This window comes from Microcebus murinus, chromosome X (genome assembly GCF_040939455.1).
Source record: "Microcebus murinus isolate Inina chromosome X, M.murinus_Inina_mat1.0, whole genome shotgun sequence".
Lineage (NCBI taxonomy): Eukaryota > Metazoa > Chordata > Mammalia > Primates > Cheirogaleidae > Microcebus > Microcebus murinus.
The window spans coordinates 116,324,838-116,338,083 of NC_134136.1; the positions used below are offsets into that span (position 1 = coordinate 116,324,838).

The following is a 13,246-nucleotide window of genomic DNA, read 5'->3' on the forward strand; positions in this document are numbered from 1 at the left end:
ACAAGTCTACTCTTTTATTCCTGACCTTCCTGGGACCTTTATCCCTATCAGCCATCTCTTCCTTGACTGCCTCACTATCATCTCAATGCAATCTACCAATATTGCATTCCTCTTATTTCTTCTGAAGTGCTTCTCTTTTGACAAAGCCTAGCACCCAATGACCCTAGTCTCAAGAAATACTCTTTGTGTTTGTCTTCCTTTGGCTATGACTGCAGGTCATCTGAGGAACTGTTTACAGTTTCAGATATCACCAGCCACTACTGAGAAGGAAGAAAAGTAAAACTATTTTTTTTAAACTCTGTGGAAAAACAGATATTTTAAACTATGGAAGACAGGAAGGGGTGGCCTCATTGAAACTTTAACCTTTATTGTCATAAGGGTCTCTACTCTTGTTATTCCAGGGTGGCTACTAAATTGATTTCAATAATGTCCAATTAGGAATATAATTTTATGGTATATAATAAGTATCTGACTTATTTTAATAATTTTATTAAATGGATGAGTAAAATCACCAAAGCACACTTCATAGTTAGATAGTTTTAAATTCAGTGTAATAATTTATGCATTCATGTGCCGTCGTCTAAATAGAGAATAATTGAATTAATTTTGATACCATTATTCCTCAGATTTCTCTTTGTTATGTGCTAGCACATTAATAATAGACATTAATAATGCCTTGGATTTGTAAAGCATTACTGTATTCAAACCATTTACTTTGATATTATCTCCTCTTATAAGGTAGGCAAAGCAATTATTTGAGAAAATAAAAAATTTTGATCCAATTAGGTCAGAAGATTTACTAAGTGACAGTATTCAGAGTCAAAGAATGCCTTTTTACATTCCTCCTTCCCCCCTGCCATCTCCCCAGCCTTTGGGTAGGCTTGATTCCCACTTCACTTTTCAAAGGACTAGATTTTGAGTTCATTGATTTATTTTTTAGCTTAGAAGAGCACACATTTACTGTTTTGCAGTGCTATAGATGGAATGTTAGTATCCCCTCCCCAAATTTATATGTTGCCATTCTAACCCCTAAGGTGATGGTATTAGGAGGTAGAGCATTTGGGAAGTGGTTAAGTCATGAGGGCAAAGTTCTTATGAATGTGGGTTACTGCTTTATAAAAGAAGCTCTGGAGAGACCCCTTACCCCTCCTGCCATATGAGGATATTGCGAGAAGATGACTGTCTTTGAATCAGGAATGGGCCCTAACCAGACACCAAATCTGCTGGCACCCTGATCTTGGATTTCCCAGCCACCAGAACTGTAAGAAATAAATTTCTTTTATTTATAGGCCATACAGTCAATGGTATTTTGTTATAGCAACTGGAACAGATTAAGGCACATAGTTTTTGTGGTTTGAGTTTGGGCATGGCTTAGCTGAATCATCTGCTTAGATATTAAAAGGCTGCAATCAAGGTGTCATCTGGAGCTGTGATCTCATCTGATGCTTGGGAACCTTTTAAACTATATTCAGTTTATAGACAGAATTTGGTTCCTTGAAGCTGTAGAACTCATGGAAGCTTTTATTGCAGGAGACTGTCTCTCTGGTACTTAATCCTCTTTTAAGAACTCCCCTAATTAAGTTAGTCCCAACTAAGATATTCTCTCTTTTTGTTAATTCAAAATTAACTGATTAGTAACCCATTTATAGGAGTGAAATCCCACACTTGAGAGGAGGAAATTATACAGGGCATGCATACAACGACGTGGAAATCTTGGGGTCCATCTTAGAACTCTTCAAACTACAACCTGTATACTGAAAACTTTAGCATTGTTGTGAGTGATTAAAGAACTAAATTTGACCTCATTGGATCAAACTAAAATTAAAGAACTATGGAGAGATATACCACTTTCATGGGTTGGAAGACTCAATGTTGGTAAGATATCAATTCTTTTGAAAGGGATTTATATATTCAACCCAAATTAAAAATTCCAGCAGAGTTTTTTGTAGACATTGACAAGCAGATTCTAAAATTCACACAAAAATGTAAAGAGCCTTGAACAGCAAGACAACTTTGAAAAACAGATCAAAGTTAGAGGATGAACACTACTTAATTTCAAAACTTATCATGAGGCTATAGTTATCAAGTCAATGTGGCATTGGTACCAAGATAGACAAATAAATTAGTGAAATGGAACAGAGATTCAAGAAATGAACTCACATATATATGAACAGCTGCTTTTTACCTTCATTTATTCCTTCTCTAATGCTCTTTCTTTATGTAGATCCAAGTTTTGGACCTACAACATTGTCCTTCTTTTTGAGGAATTTCTTTTAACATTTCTTGCAAGAGTTTCATTAATTTTTCTCTATTATCTTTGTGTTTTCAATTTCATTGTTTTATGAACTTAAGTTTGTTCTCTTCCTTCTGCTTGCTTTGGCTTTAATTCTTTTTCTTGTTTCTTAAGGTTGAAACTTGGATCATTAATTTGACACCTATCTTCTTTTCTAATAAAGCATTTAATGCTATAAATTTCCCTCTAAACATTGCTTCAACTGCATGCCACATATTTTGACATGTCATATTTTTGTTTCTTTCAATACAAAATGTTTTCTGTATATGAATTATTTAGACATGTGTCATTTGTTAAGCTATTATTATTTCAATTTCATCTTTATCAGATAGTATAATTTGTATTTCGCTTGACTTTATTTTTTAAGACTTGTTTTTTGATTCAAAATACGGTCCTTCTTGGTGAATGTTCCACATGCCATTGTAAATAATGTATATATTACTGTTGTTGGCAAACAAATTACATCATATTGAATGGTGGTAATGTTCAGGCTTCTATCTGCATTAGTCAGGTCAGGCTGCCATAACAAAATACCATAGACCAGATGGCTTTAACAAAAGGAATTTATTTCTCAGTATTTTAGAGGCTAGGAAGTCCAAGATCAAGGTGCTGGCTCATTCTGTTCCTGGTGAGGGCTCTCTTCCTGGCTTGCAGATGGCCCCTTTCTTGCAGTGTGTTCACACAGCCTTTCCTTGGTGCATGCACATGGAGAGAGAGAGAGACAGCGTGCACAAGAGACTGTAAGAGAAAAAGTGTGCACCCTACTTCCAAATACAGTCACATTGGGAATTGAGGCTTTAACATATGAATTTTAGGGGGGACATTTATGATTTCCATTGCTCTTCCTCATTTCTGAAGTTCCAAGTTTCCCTTGTGTATTATTTTGCTTCTGTCTAAAAAAATCTTCCTTTAACATTTCTTTTAGAGCAGATCTTTTAGTGAATAATTCCTTTAGTTTTTCCTCATATGAGCATGCTTTTATTTTACTTTATGTAGAATTCTGGCTTGATGTGCTTTTCTTTTAGCACTTACAAATGTTGTTCAACTGTCCTCTGGATTTTGGCTTCCGATGAGAAATCACACTTAACAGGTACAATGCACACTATCTGGGGAATGGGCACAGTACAAAAGCAATTTATGTAACCAAATTTTTGTACCTCCATAATATTCTGACATAAAAAAAAAGAAAAGAAAAAGCATTATTGGAATATTACTGAGAAAAGAATCTTTGCATTGCTTCTTCGTGTCTCTGCCATGCATGTACTTCTTTGAGGTTAGTCTGGAAAGTAGCAAGTAGTTTATACTGTATTTTAGTTCTCAAAACTTGCTATGCTGTTTTTGTTCTATCCCCATGTATAAATTACTCAGGAATTACTCTAGGACTCAGGAGTGATTTATATTTTAGTTTAGTTCTCAAAATCTTTGCTATGCTGATTTGAGTTTGTCCCAGGCATGCAGAGTTTAGGTGTGAATTCAGGTCTTGTCTGAGATGATACACAATATCCCGAAATTATCTCCTCCATATGCCTCTTCTCTGGGATTCTTCATCCTTTCCCCCAACCCTCTCTACCCCAAATACACACATCAGCTTACAGAGACCTATTTTCTTGGTCCTATGGCTAGAAAGATAGTGTTTGTCTTGGATATTTTATTGCCTGTGCAGCCACTGCCACAGTTCCTAACTTGTGACCATCTTTGGCATGAGAGAAAAGAGGAAAAAAATCTGAGAAACTCATTCTCCCATATGGGTCACTTCCTCAACATTTGATTTCTCTCCCCAATCTGCCTGCTTTTGTTTACTCTTGAGTCCTCAGGTTGTTGCTTTTTGTAGTTTGCCCATAGTTTTTAGTTGCATTCAATAGTCTCACTCCATCTTGGCCAGCACTAGAAGTCTCTCTTCACTTCGTTTTTAAGAAGCAAACACGGACTTCATGTTTGCTCCAGTCTCCTGCCAGATGCCAGGCAAAACATGAGCTTTCTAAAGAAATCATAGCCCTGTGTCCACTAGGAGGCAGCACTAACAAATCCAACATTTCTCCAGGCCAGTGCAGCCTTGAGGACATAAATATAATCTTGGCAACCTATGGCTTCAAATTCCCACAAAGAGAAGCTCTGGGACCGTAAGCTCCTCTCTGCATTACACTTCATTCTTGCTCTTTCCTTATAGGTTTTTGGTGGCTAGAGTGTATGGGCAGTGCTGTTGCTATATCCACCTATGGTGACATCCATAGCAGTCACTGCTTCCATTGCTTGCTTAAGTTGTCATGGCTGCTTAAGTACAAGAGGAATTCTTTCTGATAATGTTTACAATTATTTCAGTAGGCTCCCAAAGCTGGCTCTTTTCATATCTTCAGAGTCCCTTCTCTGAAGAAAGTTGGAATAAGTGTCCCCCATATTAGGTTGAAAACTGTGGGAGTCATTAGTTGCTGCTTATCAAATACTTCTGGCTCTCCAACTTCTCAGCACTTAGAATTGTCTTCTTGGCCCTTTTGCGGTTGGTTGAAGCTGCATGATTAATTCCGGTTTATAAGTTGAATCTGAAGTGATGAGCTTTACTTCCAGGCTGGAACATTAAATTACCAGTGTGGAACTTTCTAGAATTCTCTTTCCCTCTGCCAAAATGACTGGTAACGTTCTAGGTTATGGCTCTTCTATCAAGCAAGATCTCAGAGTGAGGACTACATGGAACAGAAACCCCTGACAACCTACAATGATCATGTAGCATGAGTGAGAAATAACCTTTGTTGTTTTGAGCTACTAAAATTTTGAGATTATTTTTTGATAAAACATTATCTAACCCAGCCTAATTGATACAGAAGCCATATGTGAGGTATTACCTCATGTCATACTAAGAAATGTTTCTCCTTATCCACTTCAACTAAGGGTCTCAGGGCAGAGAGAATTTATCTTGACTTTGTCCTAGCTAATTGTGAGGTCTGTCCATCTAGGCATTCCTCTTAGAACTTGAAGCTGTCTCTGTCTTGCGAAAATTTAAGTTTTAGTTTCCATTACCTTACTATCAGTTCTTAAATTTATACCAAATATTCATTCCATGAGACCAAGTGGATCTTCATACAAGCAGAACAACTGGTAGCCTGCCAGCAAAATTCAGAATTCAAGAGAGAGACTAGAGTTTAGACTCCTCTTTCTTCTCCATTCTATACTAAAGTTGTTTACTTCTTTTCCTTTCCTTTATTCCAGTCACTTTTGGCATTCCGTCACCTTTTTATACTTTTGTCCTTTATCCCCCTTTTATAACGCCCACACTGAAGATATTGCTACACTCCTATGCCCTTCTTTCTCTTAGTGGACTACCCTTTTTGTTATTTAGATTAAGCTTGGTGTTCTCACTTCAAGGTCCTTTAACACTTTTTTTTTATTCTGTCTGTGACCTTTGTTTAATTCCTGCATCCGTCACCTGAAGGAATAATATTCCAAATCTCCGAGAATAAGAAAATATGGAGAGAGTACTGTATAGTCATAGCAGTTAACCCATACATAGCACTTATATACCACACACCTTTCTAGCCTCATTAAAATCTAATAACTCATTTACAGCTCACAAAAGCTCCATACATGCATAGTTAGTATAACCTCTATTTTGCAGGTGAGGTAACAGCACATTGAATTATATGACTTGTTCAAGGTCAGACAGCTTATAAGTGGCAGAGAGAGAATTAGAAACCGGGCTGTCTGGCACCATGTCTGACCCATGTTTCAGTCATTACATTCTATTGCTTCACTACATATGCAGAAGGTTTTAAGCCATGGATCAATAAACTATGATCCTCCGGCTATATACATCTTGCCATACATTTGTGTGAATCAAGTTTTATTGAAATGCAGGTACATCCACTTGTTTAATATTGTCCATGACTGCTTTCATGCTATAAGAGCAGAGTTGACTGGTTGAAACAGAGCCAGCATGACCCACACAGCCTAAAATGTTTACTATCTAACTCCTATTTTAAAGGATGAATATGGGTATTCCAGACAAAGTGCTCCTGGAAAAGGGAATGACATGCCAAAATGTATGGGGCAACTGACTTCAGAATTTTTCTGCACCTGTACTATATATATTTTAAGGGAAGAAACTCATCTTCTCACCATGGTGAGAACACCATATGTGCTTAAGAAATGCTTGTTGAAAACATTTCCAGTTTATCCACAATATGAAGCCACTCATAAATGTATTAATGACCACTGTGCTTGTTGTTGTTTTTTATAGCATTATTAATTATAACCATATGGGTTAGGAACAAGAAAAGGTAACAAGTAGCCAAGTGAACTGAGTATATTATAAATTCACATTATCATAAATTACATTTATTCATCAAGGTATTTGATGATAGGTTGTATATTTTGTGTTCAAATGTGATTTACATAACAAAATAGTCCTAGTGAATCTGATGACAGGTCAAAATGAAAAATTTGTCCGTGAATTTCTGGTGGTAGCAATAAAGAGCTTAAAACGCACACACACACACATACTCTCACTCACTTTTACCAGACCTTGTCCCTCCACAAAAAACATACTCATAAACACATTTTAATAATTGATGTTTTATTTAATGTTAAAAGATTAACATTATACTGACAATAATTTAAAATATGAATAGGATCCAATGGCTCTGCTACAATGTCTTTCTTGCCTTAGAACTGAGGTAGATCACCAGAGGGAAACACATTGCTTATGCAGTTCTCATAGCTGTTTATTGTTTGAAGCAGTAGAAAGGAATAATTTTGTGTCATAATGACTTCACAAGGCTTTAACACTTAGTAAAAGAGGAAACTGTTGCCTGGAAGAATTCTTTTAATACAGAAGGAAATGATTGTATGTATTAAAAACTTTTGAAATTTAGTGTGTTAGATTCAAGTTTATAGGTGGAAAAGTGTTTGATCTCTCTGTTTGATAGATCATGTTTTTTCTTTATCTGATGATTAAAATAATGTTTTTATTTATCCCTATTTCTACTGAATATCTAAGATAGCTAATTCATTATATAAAATTTTATTGTAATAAAAATAGGCGATTCCATAGTTCTTTAATTATTATCTAGTTAGAATGCTCTTACTTAGACACTAGGATATCTTTTATTTAGATAATATGTTCTAGAAACTATGAAGTAGCCTACCAGTTGAAAATTATTTTTTAATATTCTAAAGATCTGATAGTTTCTCTTTTAATGTTTCAATACCATTGGACCATTTCTCTTAATAATGTCATCTAATAATCTGAGATATCTTATATAGCAGCTTCATCATTTTCAGGGTATGATACTTCAAACTATATTTTGCTTGACTATACAGGTAATACTTGACAAAAATTTCAATGGGTCGTCTAAAGAAATTCTATGATCTTTTTTCCAGCCATCAAATTCTTGCTAACTAACTGTAGCTTTAATTAATTGGATAAGCTAGGTTTGTCTAATTTTTAAGGTGGGCATTATTGTCTGTTACCCTAAAACAGTCTAATAAGATGTACAGTTTTTTCTTTAGTAGAAAATAGTAGCTGGAGCACCTAAAATTGGGCTGTGATTCTTTAGGGAACAATTTACTCAATCACTCACTTCTTTATCAGTCAACATGAATTTATTAAGCAACTACTCTTTACACTGCTGTTGTGATAGGGATTAGAGTGATAAAAGAGTCCCTGTCCTCAAGGAGCTTACCATCTACTTAAGAGACAGATACTTGCATGGTTTTAATACAATATGACAAGAGCTATCAAAGAGGTAGTGTGCTTATCATGGGGCCTCAGACTAGAAGGTCTACTATACAATTAAGGTAGAATATATAAGGTAGAATTAAGTAACTAATAAAACATCAAATAACTGGAAATTAGTAAACTCCCTCCTAAATAATTTGAGTTAAGCAATCAAAAAATTTTTTTCTTTTTTTTTTGTTTTAGCATATTATGGGGGTACAAACTTTAAGGTTACATAAATTGCCCTTGTCTCTCCTCCCTGCTCAAGTCAGAGCTTCAAATTTGAAAAAATGAGATAAAAGATAATAAAATTATAAATATTTTGAGATACAGTCTTTGATAATACTAAAGAGGAAATCTATATTTAAATTCTCAAGTTAGAAAAGAAACATTGAGGATTAATGAGTCATGTATCCAACACAAGAAGTTTTAAGAAAGAACAAAAAGAACAACAGTATAAGTCCAAAGAAGATACAAGTAAACAAATAAGAGGGATGAGAATAACATGTTTTAAAATAGAAAACAAAGATATAAAAGTGTTATCAATCAATAGCTGGTTCTTTGAAAATATTGATAAAATAGAGAGAGCTCTGACAATAGTGGTTGGAAAAAAAAGAGGGCACAAGGAAATAGCTGTAGGAATGAAGAAAAGGGCATATCCATGAGTAGGGCCAAGACTAAAATATAAGATAATATTATAAAAACTTTATGCCTAAAGATTTTGAAAACTTAGATGATATGGAAAATTCCCCCCCAAAATATAACTTGCCTAGCCTAACTCAATATAAAAAAACTGATTAGGATTATAAAATTAAAAAATTTATTTAGTAAGCCAAATCTATCCCTTCCCTCCACATGCAAAAATATCAGGCAAAGATTATTTTACAGGTAATTTCTACAAAATACTCAAAGGCCATACAATCTCTATCTTGTGCAAACCATTTTGGGAAACAAGAAAAGAAGGAACATATTCCACAACATTTTTCTTCACACTAATTGTTTGTACATATTTATAGAGTACATGTAATTTTTTTTTATCTCTTATGCTTGACATCATTTATTTTCTCTTTTTAATTTTTTTTATTTCAACATATTATGGGGTACAGATGTTTAGGCTACATGTATTGCCTTTGCCCCACCCGAGTCAGAGCTTCAAGTGTGTCCATCCCCCAGACGGTGAGCACCGCACCCATTAGGTGTGTATATACCCATCCCCCCATCCTCACTCCCATCTGGCTGACACTTAGTGAATGTTATTCCTATATGTGCACTTAAGTGTTGATCCATTAGAATCAATTTGATGATGAGTACATGTGGTGCTTATTTTTCCATTCTTGGGATACTTAGTAGAATGAGTTCTAGCTCTATTCAGGATAATACAAGAGGTGCTAGATCACCATTGTATTTTGTGACTGAGTAGAACTTCATGGTATATACCACATTTTATTAATCCACTCATGTATTGATGGGCACTTGGGTCATTTCCACATCTTTGCAATTGTAAATTGTGCTGCTATAAACATTTGAGTCAAGATGTATTTTTTATAGAATGTCTTTGTACCTTTGGGTAGATGCCCAGTAGTGGGATTGCTGGATCAAATGGTAGTTCTACTTGTAGCTCTTTGAGGTATCTCCATATTACTTTCCACAGAGATTATAATAGTTTGCAGTCCTACCAGTAGTGTATGAGTGTTCCTATCTGTCTGCATCCATGCCAACATTTATTGTTTTGGGACTTTTTGATAAAGGCCATTCTCACTGGAGTTAAGTGATATCTCATTGTGGTTTTGGTTGCATTTCCCTGATGATTAGAGATGTTGAGCATTTTTCATATGTTTCTTGGCCATTAGTCTATCTTCTTTGGAAAAGTTTCTGTTCATGTCTTTTGCTCACTTTTTGATAGGATTGTTTGATTTTTTTCTTGCTGATTTTCTTGAGTTCTATATAGATTCAAGTTATCAACCCTTTATTGGATGTGTAGTGTGTGAATATTTTCTCACATTCTGTAGGTTGTCTGTTTGCTCTCATGATGATTGGCTGTGCAGAAGGTGTTCAATTTGATCATGTCCCATTTATTTATTTTTATTGTTACTGTGATTGATTGCCTTTGGGATCTTCTTCATAAATTCTTTGTCTAGGCCAATGTCTATAAGAGTTTTTTCAACATTTTCTTCTGGAATTCTTATAGTTTAATGTCTTAGGCTAGGTCTGTTAACCACTGTGAGTTGATTTTTGTGAGAGGTGAAATGTGTGGAAACTGTTTTAGTCTTCTACATGTTTCTACCCAATATTCCTGGCACCATTTGTTGAATGAGGATTCTTTCCCCCGGTGTATGTTTTTGTCTGCTTTGCCAAAGATCAGATGGCTATATGAGGATGGTTTCATATATGGGTTTTCTATTGTGATCAATGATCTATATCTCTGTTCTTTTGCCAGTATCATACTGTTTAAGTTCCTATAGACTTGTAGTATATAGCTTGAAGTCTGGTAAATTGATGCCTCCCAACTTGTTCTTTTTGCTTAAGATTGCTTTTTCTATATAGGATCTTCTCTGTTTCCATATGAAGTGTAGAATTATTTTTTCCACATCTGTTTTATGGCAATTAAAATAAATGAGCTGTGTATGTGTCAAGCTGGATAAATTTTAAAAATACAATGCTAACAAGAAATAGTAAATTTCAGTATGATACCATTTTATATAGTTTTGAAATTCATAATAATGAATACTATATGTTATTTACTGATACCAACATGTGTAGCAGAAATATAAAGATCTCATGAGAATCCTAAACACTGGACTCTGGTGAGTGGTCCCTTTGGTGGAGGTGGTGGAGGGAAGGAAACTTAATGGGGAGGGATGAATTCTGGGACTTAAAATGTGTTATGTTCCAATTAGGATGGATCATGAGTACATGAGTATTTATTATTATTCAATAGACTTTTTGTATTTCTGAAATTTTTCAAAATCTTTAATCATTTCAAAAGAAAAAGGTAAAGACATTATTGAGTTATTAATATTACAAGAAGGATATTGTACTGATGATTTGAATCTCCTCAAATTTAAAATAAGATGAAGTTGTAACTAAAATTATAGCAAAATAGAATTTAAATACAAGGAAGAATAATTGCAGAAGGAACATGGGAAGTCTGGAGGCCTGGGACTCAATTTTAGTGTTGTCATCAATTAGCTCTGAGATCATGGACAAATCCCTTAAACTGTCTGAACCTTTGAAAAATTTGAAATCAGACCGTGATCTTGATTATAGGTAAAATCTCTTAGTTTTGCAAAATTTTTAAAAACATAACTTTATGAATTTACATATCGGAGGGATGTACCAGAAGAGGCAGAAAAAAGCCTCATTGAAAAAGTTCATTGAAGTTCCAGGATGCTATGATTCTTTTATGTTTAAGGCTATGGAGTGAGGAAGATTTGAAGTTGGATAATGTAGGGCTATCTAGTAAAATTGAAAATGTAAATATCCTAGAACTCAGTAATTCCACTGGAGATGTGCAAAAATGTCACTGCAGCTGCAAAAGAAAATGAAGAGGAAGTAGGAATATAGCAAAGAATATTCTTTATTTTTTTTTTTTTTTTACCTTTCAACAAGGTGCACCCTAAATTTGCATAATAAAGACATTACACAATGAATAAATTAGTACACAATTAAAATTTGCTTTAAATATTTCTTTGGGGAAGGGGCCACCACACTTCTACACAATGAAGAGAAACATTTTTAGAGTCCAGCGGCTTTTATTAGGTCTCCTATACCATGAATTCATAGGGAATAGATTCTGGCAGCTCAAGGTCCTTTCTTTGCTTCTCACAGGTGTGCTATACCTATTACGCCATGAATTCACAGGGAACAGGTCCCAACACCGCAGGCTCCTTTCTGTCGCTTCTCACAAAGTGTGAAACACCTATTATGCCATGAATTCATAAGGAATAGGTTCCAGCAGCTCGGGCTCCTTTCCATTGGTTCTCACAAAGTGTGCTTCTCTGGGTGGAGCAGGCTGTCGCTTCAGTTGAACCCAGGTACCTTTCTCTTTGGCTTCCTTCTTTTTCTGATCATTTTCCTTCACACGCTTCAGGAAGCTATCTCGGCTCTTAGAGTGCTTAATGTGCTCGATACGTACATTAATCCTCTTGGCAAGAATCTTGCCCTTAACTTGTTTATTTACAACAATTCCAACAGCATGCTGTGTAACGTTGTAGACTCTTCCAGTTTTGCCATGGTAACATTTGTGGGGCATGCCTTTTTGAACAGTACCCATTCCCTTGATGTCTACAATATCACCTTTCTTGTAGATTCGCATGTATGTGGCCAAAGGAACAACTCCATGTTTTCTAAAAGGCCTAGAGAACATGTATCGGGTGCCTCTCCTCTTTCCCTTTGTGTTCGTCATTTTGGCGAATTACTGGAAGATGGCGGCTCCGGCCGAAAGGAAGGCAAAGAATATTCTTTAGTGCAACTGTTAAGGATGATCAAAGATTAGACAAGAGAAATTGGGAAAAACTTTTTATGTGGTGCTTTCTCATCTTGCCAGTCGTGTTGTATCTCAAATAACATTTTTACTGATGCTTTACAAACTGTGTAAAACAACAGGATGTTGTAGAACAAGCATTAACTATGAACTACTTTGAAGGGGAAGGAGGGCTGGCTGGCTGACCCCTAAGGATCCTCAAAGGGTGACATTCATCACAACAGATCAGAGATTTCCTCTCAGTCAGTGGAAAATTCTTCTAATCACCAAATGTGTAAAATTGAAGCTGAAGATTCAGATCTTATCGATGCCTAATCAAAAATGAAAGTTTTCAGTTTTCTCCTTGAAAGAGATTTTCTCTAAATCTAACAGACAATCCTAAAAAAAAGAAAAACATATAACATTATTAATAATAAGTTGTAAGTTAAAACCTTTCTAAACTATTAATACAAAATTGTTTTAACAGCCATTTTAGGAAACTGAATTATCTTTCTATTCTCTCTGTTGAAAGGATACTACAGAGTCATTATCACATGAAAAGACAATCAAAATACATGCATCAAAATGTGAGAAAAAGTATTATAAAGGTGGGTCAGGGTTTCAATTAGTAAAAACATTATGTTAATTTTTCTAGATTTGGTTTTATTTGCAGTAGTTTCCAGCTATTTAAAATACGTATTTTATTGTGATTCTTCTTCTTCTAAATTAATATTTACTTTTATATATAAATTCTTATTCTTATTTTTGTGTTCTTTTTCTAAAA

The 13,246-nt window shown here is 34.9% G+C and overlaps 1 protein-coding gene across 1 annotated transcript; it reads right to left on the reverse strand.

The window, feature by feature from the left end:
- Positions 1 to 11,653: 11,653 nt before the first annotated feature.
- LOC105880627 (large ribosomal subunit protein eL21) lies at positions 11,654 to 12,449 on the reverse strand. Its single transcript, XM_012781800.2, has one exon. The coding sequence runs from the start codon at positions 12,403 to 12,405 to the stop codon at positions 11,923 to 11,925; it is 483 nt and encodes a 160-aa protein (XP_012637254.1). The 5' UTR covers positions 12,406 to 12,449; the 3' UTR covers positions 11,654 to 11,922.
- Positions 12,450 to 13,246: the final 797 nt, after the last annotated feature.

Excerpts from the sequence above, each read along its gene's own strand:
- LOC105880627 (XM_012781800.2), bottom strand. The coding sequence starts at position 12,405 with ATGACGAACACAAAGGGAAAGAGGAGAGGCACCCGATACATGTTCTCT.